The 13,173-nt window shown below is 38.6% G+C and overlaps 1 protein-coding gene across 10 annotated transcripts in view; it reads right to left on the bottom strand.

The window, feature by feature from the left end:
• The window catches only part of NTNG1 (netrin G1), a 269,958-nt gene that overhangs the window by 65,565 nt on the left and 191,220 nt on the right, over positions 1-13,173 (bottom strand). For all 10 annotated transcript variants that reach the window (XM_077332830.1, XM_077332831.1, XM_077332832.1 and 7 more), the window contains exon 5: positions 11,091-11,117. In XM_077332830.1, the coding sequence (XP_077188945.1) occupies positions 11,091-11,117 (27 nt within the window). The remainder of the gene's footprint in view (positions 1-11,090; positions 11,118-13,173) is intronic.

Genomic DNA, 13,173 nt, shown 5'->3' on the forward strand with positions numbered 1-13,173 from the left:
CTTTCATGTCCTATTTATTATATTTCTTGCTATATTTGGGACGATTGATGATAGAGAAGAATATATTTTTGCTCACCATGACATGTTGTTTCCCCAACACAAAAATCATGCCTTTCTGAGAGATTCATTCTGCCCCATAAGCTCTAGCTAAGCTGGGTAGATTTTGGGAAGCATAACAAGCTGTGAAAAGTTCTGGAATGTTAGTAATATTTTTATTTATTTATTTCTAAATTTATACCTAGCCATACCTGGGCAGCTGCTGCCAGTATCAGTAGACAATACTGACTTTGCCGGACCAATGGCCTAATTCAGTATAAGGCAGCTTCATGTTTACAACTGACATGCTAGTTGGCAGAAATGCATCTAGGACTACAATCTTAAATATATTTTTGTGGGAGCAAAATCCCACTGAAATCTGCCAGCCAGCAAATCCATGCATGAGTTGTTGTTGTTGTTAGGTGCAAAGTCGTGTCTGAGTTACCAAGGTTCTTTGTATGCTTCTCCTCGATCTACTTTGCATGTATTAGATCCAAATGAGTAGCCGTGTTGGTCTGAAGTAGCACAATAAAATCAGAGTCCAGTAGCACCTTTAACAAGATTAAAGTCTGAGGAAGAGTGCTTGCACTCGAAAGCTCATGCCTTGAATAAATCTTTGTTGGTCTTAAAGGTATCAAGGAAAACTGGAGATGTCAAGCACACTTCTAAAATGAGAATTGCCTGTTCATTCGGCAAGCATACATCACTAAAATAAAGCACAGTAGGCTTTTTCTGTAGAAGTATTTTCTTATGTATAAACATAACCTATCAATTCAGTGATTAATCAAATAACAAAATCAGATTCAATGGTGGGTACTAGCAGAACAGCACTTATATGTAGAGATGCATTTTTTGTCAAGCCTCCCCTGTTGCTACAGATGTCCAATTTGTCTCCCCACATGGTTCCCTGATTCCTAGGTTCAGAATGTTGGAAGGTTTGGGGAGGGGAGAAGAAGGTGAGCATCATTTGCAAGTTGTGGAACTTTTGCTCCAACCCTAACATTTCTTTAATAAATTGTGAGGCATGTGTCAAGTGCGACAGTGTTTGTTGTCACACATGAATTGCATAGTTTTCCCTTTCTACTTGGACCCAGCTTATGGAACAGAGATTCATTTTCCTTCAGTTCCCTGATAAAAGCTCTGTTTCCATAGAACTGCCTGAATTCTTTGTGCTTCTACAATTATTATAGTTTTCCTGTTACAATATGGTACTCATTATATGAAGGTTTTTATATTTTGCCAGTTCTCATCTCAATGTCCAATGAATATCTCTGTATTTTTTTGCACATATGCCATATTATTTTATGACCAAGTTTTAGGATAAAAACTTTTGAGTCACCCAGATATTCTTCCGGGGCTGCCTGTGAAGTCTTTCGGTACCTGGAAAGGATGAGTCATTCTCAACAGGCTTCAGTTGGAATCCTTTAATAGCCAGGGTATATAATAGCCACGCATTCATTACCTGCAATTTGTTAAGAACTCTTTTCTCCTGAGCAGCAGGAAAAATAACATAATAGTTTTGAGATCACTGCAGGAGGATAGGTAAGGATGAAGAGAAAGGTATAGAATTGTAAAATGCAGGCTGTGATCTCAAAAAGTCTGTTTGAAAAGGTATCATTAAAAAGCAGGGTGACTGTGGGTATCTGTGAGACCAGAACAATTTATATATTTACATCCTACCCTTTCTTCTATCATGGAATGTAAGGAAATGTATATAAGGCCCCCAAGAAGTCTTCCAGCCAGGAACTGCCTCAATCTATACCAACTTTGCTTCAGTAGGGTTGCTACACTATGTATCTTCACTATGTGCTATATGTATTAAAATAAGAGGTTCAGATTCCTATGATGTTTATCTGATGGCATGTGAAAGGCAGCAGTTCAGGTAATTTCTGCAGTCTCCTATTGGTTATAACCTGGTATCTTCAGTTCTCTATCAAAAATTGCAAGTAGTTCTACTACTTCTTTATGGGTAGCTCTCATGGCTTCAAGAGCTGAATAGCAGAAAGGGATCAATCAGGAGAGATGCAATATTATAAAACATTTACCTCTTGATTTTCACCTGTTCTGGGACAGTAAAATAATAGTAAGCAATGATGCCAGTGAGTGTTTTGCTCTCTTGGCCAAAAAACACACCAACATTATAGACTCCTTATTTCTTGTGTCGAGAGTACTATGGGGATTATGTGACCCTATGGTAATAATGCTCCTTTGTTCAAATAATGCCAGTGTTTTTTTTTCTCTTGACATATTCAAAATGACAGCCCTCATCTTTAAGCTGAGAAATAATTTCCCATGCCCACACATAAATATAGAGAAATATAATATTAATGCAATTTTAAGTATTTAGGTCAGAACAAAGCAAAGATGTGGCACAGAAATATAATAAATATATATATCCGTTGATGCTGATTGGCTAGAAAACCTGCTCTGGTGTGTTCTTGGGCCTTTAATGGCAGTAGGTTAAGTTTTCTCATAGGAAGAGGATAGGTGTTGGTAAAAGGCACGGATAGCTTGGCTGGCCAACAACCCTAGAACTTCCCTAATTGAAATGTGTTACCTTCCCCTATTATTATTTATTTATCCAATGGAATGCGTGTAATATAGCCAGGCAATCCTAAAATTGTCTGGCAGCCAGGTAAGAAACCTTTGGGGGTGGTTTGCTATTACCTGCCTTCTGGTATTCCTTGGAGGTCAGCCTACCAGGTGTCCGTCCGGGCTGACCCTCCTTAGCTTCCAAGATCTGATGGGCGTGGGCTGGCCTGGGCCACCACCCAGTCTAATGTGCATGATTTTGAGAACTGCACCCATAGAAAAATAACCCACCTGTTTTTCGTATACTGCTAGGTGGAATCTGTGCTTGTACACTGCAAGCTCCAGGTGCTGCTTTCTTGGCCTCTGCCTGATGAGTTGCACCTGCTGAAATCCCCCTCTTCTCCACAGCGATTAAAAAGGTACAGGAGCCCCAACCTCCTTTGCATTTGGTCACACTAATTGCTGCTGCCCTGAGGCCTCTTCTAGGGGAAGAATATGAATGATGGGGTTGCTAGGCAACCACTGAATTTCCCTTGCAGGTGTTCCAGGTCTGGGAACTGCTGTGGTAATGAAAAGCAGGGAACTTGTTAAAATATGCCAAGAGATTGCTTTCCTTTTCATGACAGCAAATTATATAGTACCCATTACTGCGAGTGGATTTGCCCACTACTCCACCACCCACTAAGGGATAGCAATTTTCTTTTAGTGGGTTCATGGAGATGAAAAAAGGGGGTTTGTGGCTTTTTCAGTGCTGTTGCAAAACAGAATTATTTAAAAAGTCCTGTTGTCTCAAGATCATTATGTGTATCTTGAGTTTGTTTTAGATTCTGGCTCATACCTTTTCAGTTTTTTACTGTGACCCACTTTAGGTCTTTTGGGAATGAGCTGGGCTAAAAAAAGGGAACATATTGACAAAACACATGTCTAATCAGATCTCTATTAAGGATGACCAAATTGTCTCCCTTTCATTGCTTTTTGTTTATTTCTTCTCTGCTTTTGCTAATAATTTTGTAGATTTGTCAATGTTGCCTTTGCACATTGAACAGTTCTAAGGTGAAATTTAGGTGTACAATGTGTATCGGCTATGCACAGCATGCTAATTTACTGACTCAAAAATAATATTCTAAATACATACCCTTTATTGGAAAAATTCAATGTAAGGAACTGATTTTTCTTTTCAGGTGGAAATCATAATTTCCCTTCTCTTAAACAAAGGAAATTATTCTTATCTGAAAGTGGCTTCAAATCACCTAATACACTTGATATAAAAATGTAAGGCAAATCTATTATTTTTAGCAACAGATTGGATAATACTTTTTAAAGGTTGCTGATCTGAGGAAAGCACAACAAAATTAGAGTCCAATGGCACCTTTAAGACCAACAAAGATTTATTCATGCACGAAAGCTCATGCCTTGAATAAATCTTTGTTGGTCTTAAAGGTGCTACTTTAGACCAACATGGCTATACACTTGAATCCGATCTGAAGAGTTTGTCACTGTCCAAGTGAAAGTATGGCTTTCTTTAGGTGACATATTTTGTAAATTCATCCCTGACCTTGAAGGAATCATGTCCCGTCCTAGAGCAGGCTTCAACCATGGTTTGAAAAACTGTGTCCTTATGACAAAATCAGTAAATCTCCAGAAAAGTGGGGCACAATCCAGTGCAAAGTTTTTCGGCACAAGGCTCACTGTAGTAAATGATTCTTTTCAGCAAGTCTTGGACAGGAGAAATTCCTACTGGGTGGTACCTTTCATCTGAGCATACCACAATAATAAGGTGCACATTCTACCACATTTCTCCTCCCCATTGTCTAGGACTTGTTAAAAATTGCACTATTTTTGCCCTTTAGAGATAAATGTTTGGAATTCCTTCTACACACTGTTTAGCCTTGTTCCCATATGTTGGGGAGGGGATGCATCTTTATGCTAGTACATATATAACTGCATGTGGGTGAAGTCTTAAGGCATTATATGCTGTTTCAGGTAAAGAGGCTCATTTTCAATACATTCTGTACCAGGACTGCAATGCATGATTGTTTGAAAGCTTCACTTGGCTCAAAATAAAGAAGTTAAAATAAGTTACTGGAAACTGTAATAATGAAAATGTAACACCTGTTCTGCTACTATTACATTGGCTCCCAGTCCACTTATGATTCCAAATCAGAATGCTTGCTTTTAGCTTCAAAGCTCTCATTGGTTTGGCTCCATAGTACCTAAAGATCCATCTCCTCCCATTTCCGCTTGCATAAACCTTCACATCAGAATAAACTCTCATAATTAAGATTTGCAGGGTCTCATTAGAGGAGGGCCTTTTCAGATGTGCCTCAAAGTTATGGGATTCCCAGGGACATGAGGCTGGCACCATCTCTTCAGGCTGCCTGGACAATACTAGAAACTTTACTGTTCTGGATGGCCTTTGGACTGGTTGATTGCCTGTTAATGGTATTTTACTGTAAATGTTGTGTTTGTAAAAGGTTTTTAGATAGTATATACAATGAATGTGGGCTATCTTGTGGTTCCTAAATAAGTCTGAAAGGCAGCTTACAAATTAATTAAATACACATGTATCGGAGTAACCAGAACTCTTACAAAGCAACTCCCTCTTGAAGCGCTAGCCAAATATAGCAGCATTAGCTCTTAGTTTTAAAATATATTTGCAGTTTAAGTACGTAGCATAGCAAGCAAAAGTCCAGGTGCATGGGATATATTATATCACCCATATATTCACAAATTAGCATTGAAGGAAGACACATATTTTTTAACAAACAAGAGGTACCTTCAAGCAGACTCTATCAGCTATTCCAAAGTTGCAGTGTTATGCATGCTTACTTAGGAATTAAGATTTCCTTTACATGAAACTTTAGCAACGCAATTGTTGTTGCTTCTGTGACTCCTTCCATGCTACTACAGGTACATGTCAATATGAAGTTTCTTCTGCAGGTATCATAACCATGCCCGGGAAGAAATGGCTGGTACCTAATATGTTCTGTTCTTTGAATGATAGGATAATTATTCTCTCTCTCTCTCTCTCTCTCACTCATGCACTCACACACATAGAGCTTAATACATATATGGAAGGCTTTACATATAGACAGCATTAGCCACAGCAGCAGCAACCGCCATACAGCTAAGGTTACATGTAAAAGGTTTAAAGTCCACTGAATTTAGTGGAACTTAAAAAATATGAAAAATGTTGGGGTTGTTGTTTTTAAAGCTATAGCTTTCCCAACTTCCCCAAGAACAAATGGTCCATTCCTCTAAGTTGATGTGATAAGGTTTCACGGTATCACACTTAAGACATTTCAGGCACAAAGCCATAACTAGTGCAATTGTGCCTGGTCTAGAACCCAATCATAGCTTTGCCATATTATATCATGAAACACTTTTGAACTCTAGATAGCTTTTCATATAGAAAAGTTATGCACCGTGTGCATGCATGATCAGTGAACATAGAATGGGAAGGAACAGAAGAACTCTTTTAAGATCCAACTTTCTATTTCACTTCATATATTATACTGTGATAGTTTAAGAGTTGACACAGGTTTAGGAAGTCTGCCAAAAATGATAAATCTTAAGTCTTTCAAAAATCAGGTCTCATAATCAATGTTTTCTTAAACATGATCGAATCATCACTCAAATTCTTCAGCACATTTTCAATAAATGTTCCATCATATTTCTGGCACAAAGAATTTAACACACAGTATTTTATACTTTGTGAGTCTACATACAGTGAAGATTCCAAATGTTCTAATCATTCTTAAACATTCTTTATTAAGCATGTTGGGAGGCAGTTCCCCATCCAATGTTGATGCTTCAATTGGCTTATGAAAGCTATGTGAAAAGGGGGGGGCATTATCTGTGCTTTCTATATCTGTGTGTAGATTCAGTTTTGACACTGGCTAGGAAAGGGTGCTAAGAGTTTTCTGCCTGTCTTTTTAGGATCTTGGTCAGGTGGACAGATGCTGGTTTAGGGCCAGTGCTGTCTTTCTGTAACTCTGCTTGCTTACCACTTGCTCAACCTATATCTTTACTCACATATATGACAAAACCACCACAAGACTCAAGTAACTTATACTGACTGGGAAACTAATTCTATAAAACAGCTCTGAAACCTCCCACTGCTTGGGCAAGTGGGAATATAAAATGCTATTTATCTGGTAATTAGAAGGGGGAAAATACAAACAAAACACAGCTCCACAATGCATTAAATGGCTGCTGATTCGTTGCCCTTTTCTTTGTAATTCAGCATGTTGTTTCTAAAGTCTTATTCCTCGCCCACCATTAGGCTGTGGAGGTAGTAATCACCCACAAAGCTATTTATACATTGTGTCAATCCTATTTTCTCTCTAATTATATTTTCCCTACAAACTAGTTATCATAATTGGTGGCATTCTGATGTACTAGCGTGCAGATTAGACATGGCAAATAGCTACAAAAATAGTTTAAAGCAAACTGAGTGGTCATGTACCTACCTGGCCTTCTTGTACCAGAAAGAGCCTGGCTACACTGATGGGACAGGCAGTGATAACATAGAGATGGAAGGCAGAGGACCAGAATGAGATCCTGGCCAAGTATGCAGAATGAACTGCAAATCATGATGGTGGATTTTACTTTGTTACGTTTTGTAGAAGAGGAAGGTTATTTTACAAGTGCTGAATGTGAAGGATGAGGCCCAGTCTATATATTATGCAGAGGTGGGTAAACAGAAGTAACTGTTCCTCTTCAGGCATTAGGTAGGAGGTCATATTTCTTAATACCAACCCATGTGGAAAAAACCTTCCTGTAAGTAAACAGCTAGTTAGATTTGGCATAACCATTTCCCTGCAGTGCTGGTTTAGTACATGCAAGGTATCTGAAACAGGAGGAGTATGAAAACTATATCCATCTAGCAAGAGCCTGAAACTGAACAGTGCAGACTTCAACCACCTCTTTCTATATAATAAAGGCAGGTTTTGAAATGGCAACTTGGGATGGGGGGAAACTGTTATATGAAGCCATAAAATAACAAGTGTTCAGTGTTCAGTTTATATCACGACTGTTTAAATATAGTACAAGTAAAGTGTTTTGTAGGCATAACTGATCATAAAAAGCTTACAGTATTCTGAAATTGAATTTGGGACTCATTAATTGCTAACCATCTCATCGTCCCCTCCCCCAAGTCTTTGCTGAAAAATGTTGAAAAACAATCAGCATTGGACTCAAAATGTGCTGGAAAAGATCAGAGAATCTACAACTCAATTGTCGGACAACAGCAGGTCCCTGTGACCTTAATAGTTTAGTTTTTATGAAGATGATCAGAAAGGATGTATTTACTTAACAATGACTCTTTGCATTGCGCTTCACCTTTAATGATATGCTGCTTTAATACAAGAGCCTTTGAGATCAAAGGGGATACAGAATCATACATATATGTACACATAAGTATATACGTATTTTATTCTTCCTTGGGCATGCTTTTGATCATAAGAGACTTATGGATGTTACATGAACATCTGTTGCAATGGATTTCCTTTGTATGCTTGCAGTTTTGTGATGATCTCTTTTACTATCTCCACAAAAGTGGGTAGAGCTCCAGGCATACAGAAGCAAATACAACCAGTTCAGTTTCCAGCAAATAATATGAAATGCATCACCTGAGAACAATTTTATCCCCACATGGGAGAGAAAAACCTTCTGGAATGAACACAAATATTGGACTAGCATAGACAAAAGAAGAAACTACCACAGAATCCATTAAAGCAGCTTCATATTATTAATTTCATATATATTTATATATCAGTCTTGTGAAACGCGGCAAGACATCCACTAATGTTTTAGGAGCAGGTTTGTAGAAAAGATTTTTAGAATACCAGTCAATAGGATTTCAACTACTGCAACAAAAATATAAAAAAACAACTGGCTAATTTTAGGTGCACTTAAAGGCCATTTGTGGTTGCCTTGTTCCACATTCATCTTAAAGTATCTGCGTTTTAGACATATATCATCACATATGTATATTTGTACACAGCCACGCACCTGGGCACTTGTGCATTGCCACGAGGTAGGGGAAGTTTTACTGATGTTAGTTCTTTGGGTAACAGATAACTACTAACAAGTAGTGTGAAGTGATGGGCTAATTCCATCTGTGGGCTTTTCAATTCATGGATTTATTTGCAATGCCCATTACATGATAGCTGTTGCGAAGAGCGCCAAAATTCAAAGAGGTCAACAAAGCATCCTTTCAGGTCACTTCTCATTTAATCAATGTTTATTTGAGTTTCCCTAATAAGTGTCCAAAGGCCAACATCTGCTGATGCTCAGAGATGGTAGATGCAGTGAAGAAAGTTGCATGGGAGTGTGAAGTGAACATCATAATCACACAAACTGCATGCAAGACAATACCAACAGTCCGTCACACAAGAACTATTTTTGCCAATTATCCATTTCTGTTACCTATGACAATGGATTTTTTCTTTTCTCTAAAAAAGAGAACTAATATTTTTCCCTGCTGGCTTTCATTTAGCTCCGCCCCCCCCATTTTTAAAAAAACTTTGCATTAAATAGCACATGCAAATTCATTGTCAAGGCTTCAAAAGCATTATATTGCTTTTGAATATATATACATCTGTAGTTAAGCAAAAGTCAAGGGAGACACTAAGACAGAGAAATTAGACTATTAAAATTGCCAGACTTTCACTTTGCAGTGTTTACGCTGACATCATTTTGCTATGTTAGTCTGGAAACCCTCCCACCTGCAATCAGTTAATCCAGACTCCAAATGGATACAATAAGCTGCTTACTTCTATGGCAAGACTCATTTTGATGCTGCCTAGCATATTGTCTAATGTTGAACAGGTCAGGCTCTAAGTATATTTATGAGCTCATGAAGAGTGAGTGGATTGAAAAATTGAACTGTGCATTTATTAGAGGCAATTCAGCTATTATATTATTAGGGTATTACTTTTCAGCTGGATGTTGGGGATTGTAAATTGTTTTGGTGGTAGTTAAAATATGCATAATGGGCCTACACAGCACAACTTCTGGGGACAGTTCAGTCAGTGTTATGCATTTTAATCATCTCGCATCAAAATCAAAATGCTGAAGAGTAACTGGGTCATGTCTTCTGTATTTAAAATGTATAAAATGGAAAGGAACAATCCTTCCTGTTTCAGGGTGAGAGGTTTCCACAGGACTAACAGCCTTCTCTTCTACCATCCTTTGGGTTCATGCACACAGTTTCATCCTTTGGGTTCATGCACACAGAGTGTTCAGGGGGAAGCATCTTTAGATGTGCAAGGAAAGTTCCTTTTTGGAGCTATGTATGTTAACAAGCGCTATACACAGGGGAAGGCAGGATAGAGAATTGAGAGGTAAGTCAAGATCCCCCAGTGTTCTGGTAAACTGCATGACCATAAACCAAGGGAAAAACAAAGAAATAGAGTTCTGTTTAGCTCTGCAGAAATCATCCCATCTGCAGACTCTATGCTTGTGCTAGGAAGCACTGTTCCCAAAATGCACATGACACAATTTTTACGCTTCAACTTCATTTTAGTCTGTTCAGGTATCATTCGGTGACTGAACTCACTTTTCAACATTTGGAGTTAAAAAGAAGTGTTTCAAGTTCATTTACTTACATTAATGAAAATGTGTTTTGACACCTAAGAATCTCATAGAGGCTCTGAAGTGGGTGCTGAGGTGGATGCACTTTCTAACCAGTAAATGCTTTCTCAATTTATCATTTGGGGGAGAAGAACTCCAGATGTACAATTATTCCATTGAATAAAGGAAGATATATGCACAGGTATTTCATATTCAGGTAGGAATACACAAAGAGATCTTGAACCATGGGATGTTTTGTAAAACACTGGCTGTACTGAGGACAACTGAAAAATCTGTATCATCTGTGCTACCTACAGAGAAGTTATCCTATAAATACTAACAGTTTGAAAGGTAATTGTTATTTTGCTTATTTATTGTCAGTTGAATCTTGTGGATCCATTATGCTAGCGGTGCTCTTCTTTATGTTATGGTGCTCTTCTATGGTGATAACTTCCTTGAGACTGTTTCCGCACTGGAATCCTTGCACTGGGTGGCAGGCTGGAATTTGAGCTGGGACAAGTTGCCCCGCCTCTTCCTGCTCCCTCAAATTTGAAGGAATTTGGCCCAGTGCACCTCATCCACCCCAGATTTATGCTCCTGTACGGGAGCCAAGGCAACAATGTTTCCAGTGTGGAAATGGTCAGAGCCATTGCTAGCATACAAATCTGTGGGATCCAATTCTATAATAAGAGTCTCAGCTTTAGGATCTCTAACAATCTAGTAAAAGCATCCCTTGTAGGGGCATTTGTTTGATAATCACAGAACTACATCAGCACTGTATTATATGCAATTGGATCAAGAGGAGGTTGTTAACATTTCAGAAGTTATGATGATGCAAATTTCACTGAATCATTATCTAGAACAGAAATAGATGTTGGAAAAAATAGATTTTCAGAGGCTGAACAGCAAGCAAAGGTGGCCTAAGTCTGCTCTTCATTACTTACTACCAATGCTGGAAATACTGGGAATACCTGGAAAGAGAAGAAAGAATATTGATTAGTAATTTTTGTGTATTAAGGATGCCAAACCAGTATGTTGTGTATTATTTCAGCACTAAGAACACAAGGTCAAGAGACAGCCAATCAAACACTTTGAAATCCCAGTGATGTCAATAGGTTGAGAGGTGCTGAATTTATTCTCACTGAAACCAATGGAACTTGAAAAAGAGCTTACGTGTGACTGGCCTGGGCTCAAAATTCAAAATGTCAAAATTCCCACATGCAGGGCAAAAGCTTACTAGCAAATCTTGATTCTGTAGATCCTGGATGTCTGTACAGAATTTGTTGCTTCAAAGAAGAACATCCAAATTATGCTTATCTAGGAAAACACTATAAAACAGACTGGCAATGGTATATTATAGGGTGCTTTTGATAGCTGTTGAGCTATTATGCAAACTTCATCCACCCTTGCGTTTTATGTCACAGAAAACATAAATCAGCAAAAAATCAGGTTGCCCATTTGTTTTCCTGCTTTCAGACTGAACTGAGGAGGGTGAGTTGCCCATGATTATTCTGGACTTTGAACAGTACCAAATGGAGGGGAATTCTGATGTTCAGATGGAGGACTATTGCATGAATACTGTCTACAGTTGCTAGCAAGAGTATTCAAACATGTATTTATAAACATCATGCTTGCTGGCTTTGAGTGTCATGTGCTATCTCTAGCTCTTAACTCTCCCAGCCAATATAATGACAGTAAAATAGCCAGCTTATGATCTAAAGCGAAATGCACATTTCCAAAGTGATCTTTTTCTCAGTGAAACTGAGATGCTATGTCGCAAGCAGCAGAAAGCTGGGGGAGGGGATGTGGCAGGCATGAGTGACAGAATGACATCACTTCTAGGTTTTCAACTCTCCAGGGCAGGGGTAGTCAAACTGCGGCCCTCTAGATGTCCATGGACTACAATTCCGTCCCTGCCAGCAAATGCTTGAAGAGGCTCATGGGAATTGTAGTCCATGGACATCTGGAGGGCTGTAGTTTGACTACCCCTGCTCTAGGGATTGCTATGGCTGGACTGATATTGATCCAACAGGCCTTTAAAACTATATCTCCTGGCATCCTTTCAAGCATTTGTAGGATACAGAAGCTGGGGAATCCTCCTCTGTCTCCTGTCAAAATCTGGCAGCTCTGGTATGGGATGTCCACACAGGTTAATGCGTGTCAGAACTTTTTAGTGCATTGTGAACGTTATTTATGTTTAATACAAAATATGTGAGAAACTGCTGAACACTATAAATAGAGCACATCTTTCTCTCATGAAAGTTAATTATTTGTATCAATGATCTGGCCTTTTTATTTCATAATTGAGTAATGATAACTAAGCTAATATCCTTCTCAGTATCCATTTTTTTACAAATAATAAGGATAACTTATTACGGTCAGTTTTGACATTTAGTGCTTATTGATAGAAGATGAACTACTTCATCGTCTGTGAAATAGCTCAGCTTTTTATATTAATGCTTGGATCATTAGTTGGCTAACGCTTTAAAACTAACAACCCAAATTCTTTGTATTTCCTGAAGCAGTTAAACAAGATTTTAGTTGGCACCGCAAAATGTTAGTGCGGCTGGCAGAAAAAAGATTTGGTATCCCTATTAGACATTTAAACATCTGTTTGATGGGGATCACCCACAGAGAACTGGTTTGAGGCAGGAAAATGAAGTCATTAATCAACCAGTTAATGCTAGTTTAACTATGGAACAATGGCCTATTATGCACGCACAGCTTACTTTCAATTTTCACTGAAGTTGAGTCAGTAGGGCTTTACTTCAAATGCTATGCCTGCACTCCACACCTTTTTTCCTTTAGGGAATCTGCGTATCAATAGAAAAAAACGGATAGTGTCGAGGTGCTGATATTTCCTTTTTTTGTGCTGCCTGGTTGGTATGGCTCAATCTTGTGAGCATGATTTTTGAATAGGAATGAGAGAATCTTCATGGGGGCCAGCATGATGTAGTGGTTAAGAGCGGCGGCTTCTGATCTGGCAAGCTGGGTTTGATTCCCCGCTCCTCCACATGCAGCCAGGTG

Source organism: Paroedura picta, chromosome 4, assembly GCF_049243985.1.
Source record: "Paroedura picta isolate Pp20150507F chromosome 4, Ppicta_v3.0, whole genome shotgun sequence".
Classification (NCBI taxonomy): Eukaryota; Metazoa; Chordata; class Lepidosauria; order Squamata; family Gekkonidae; genus Paroedura; species Paroedura picta.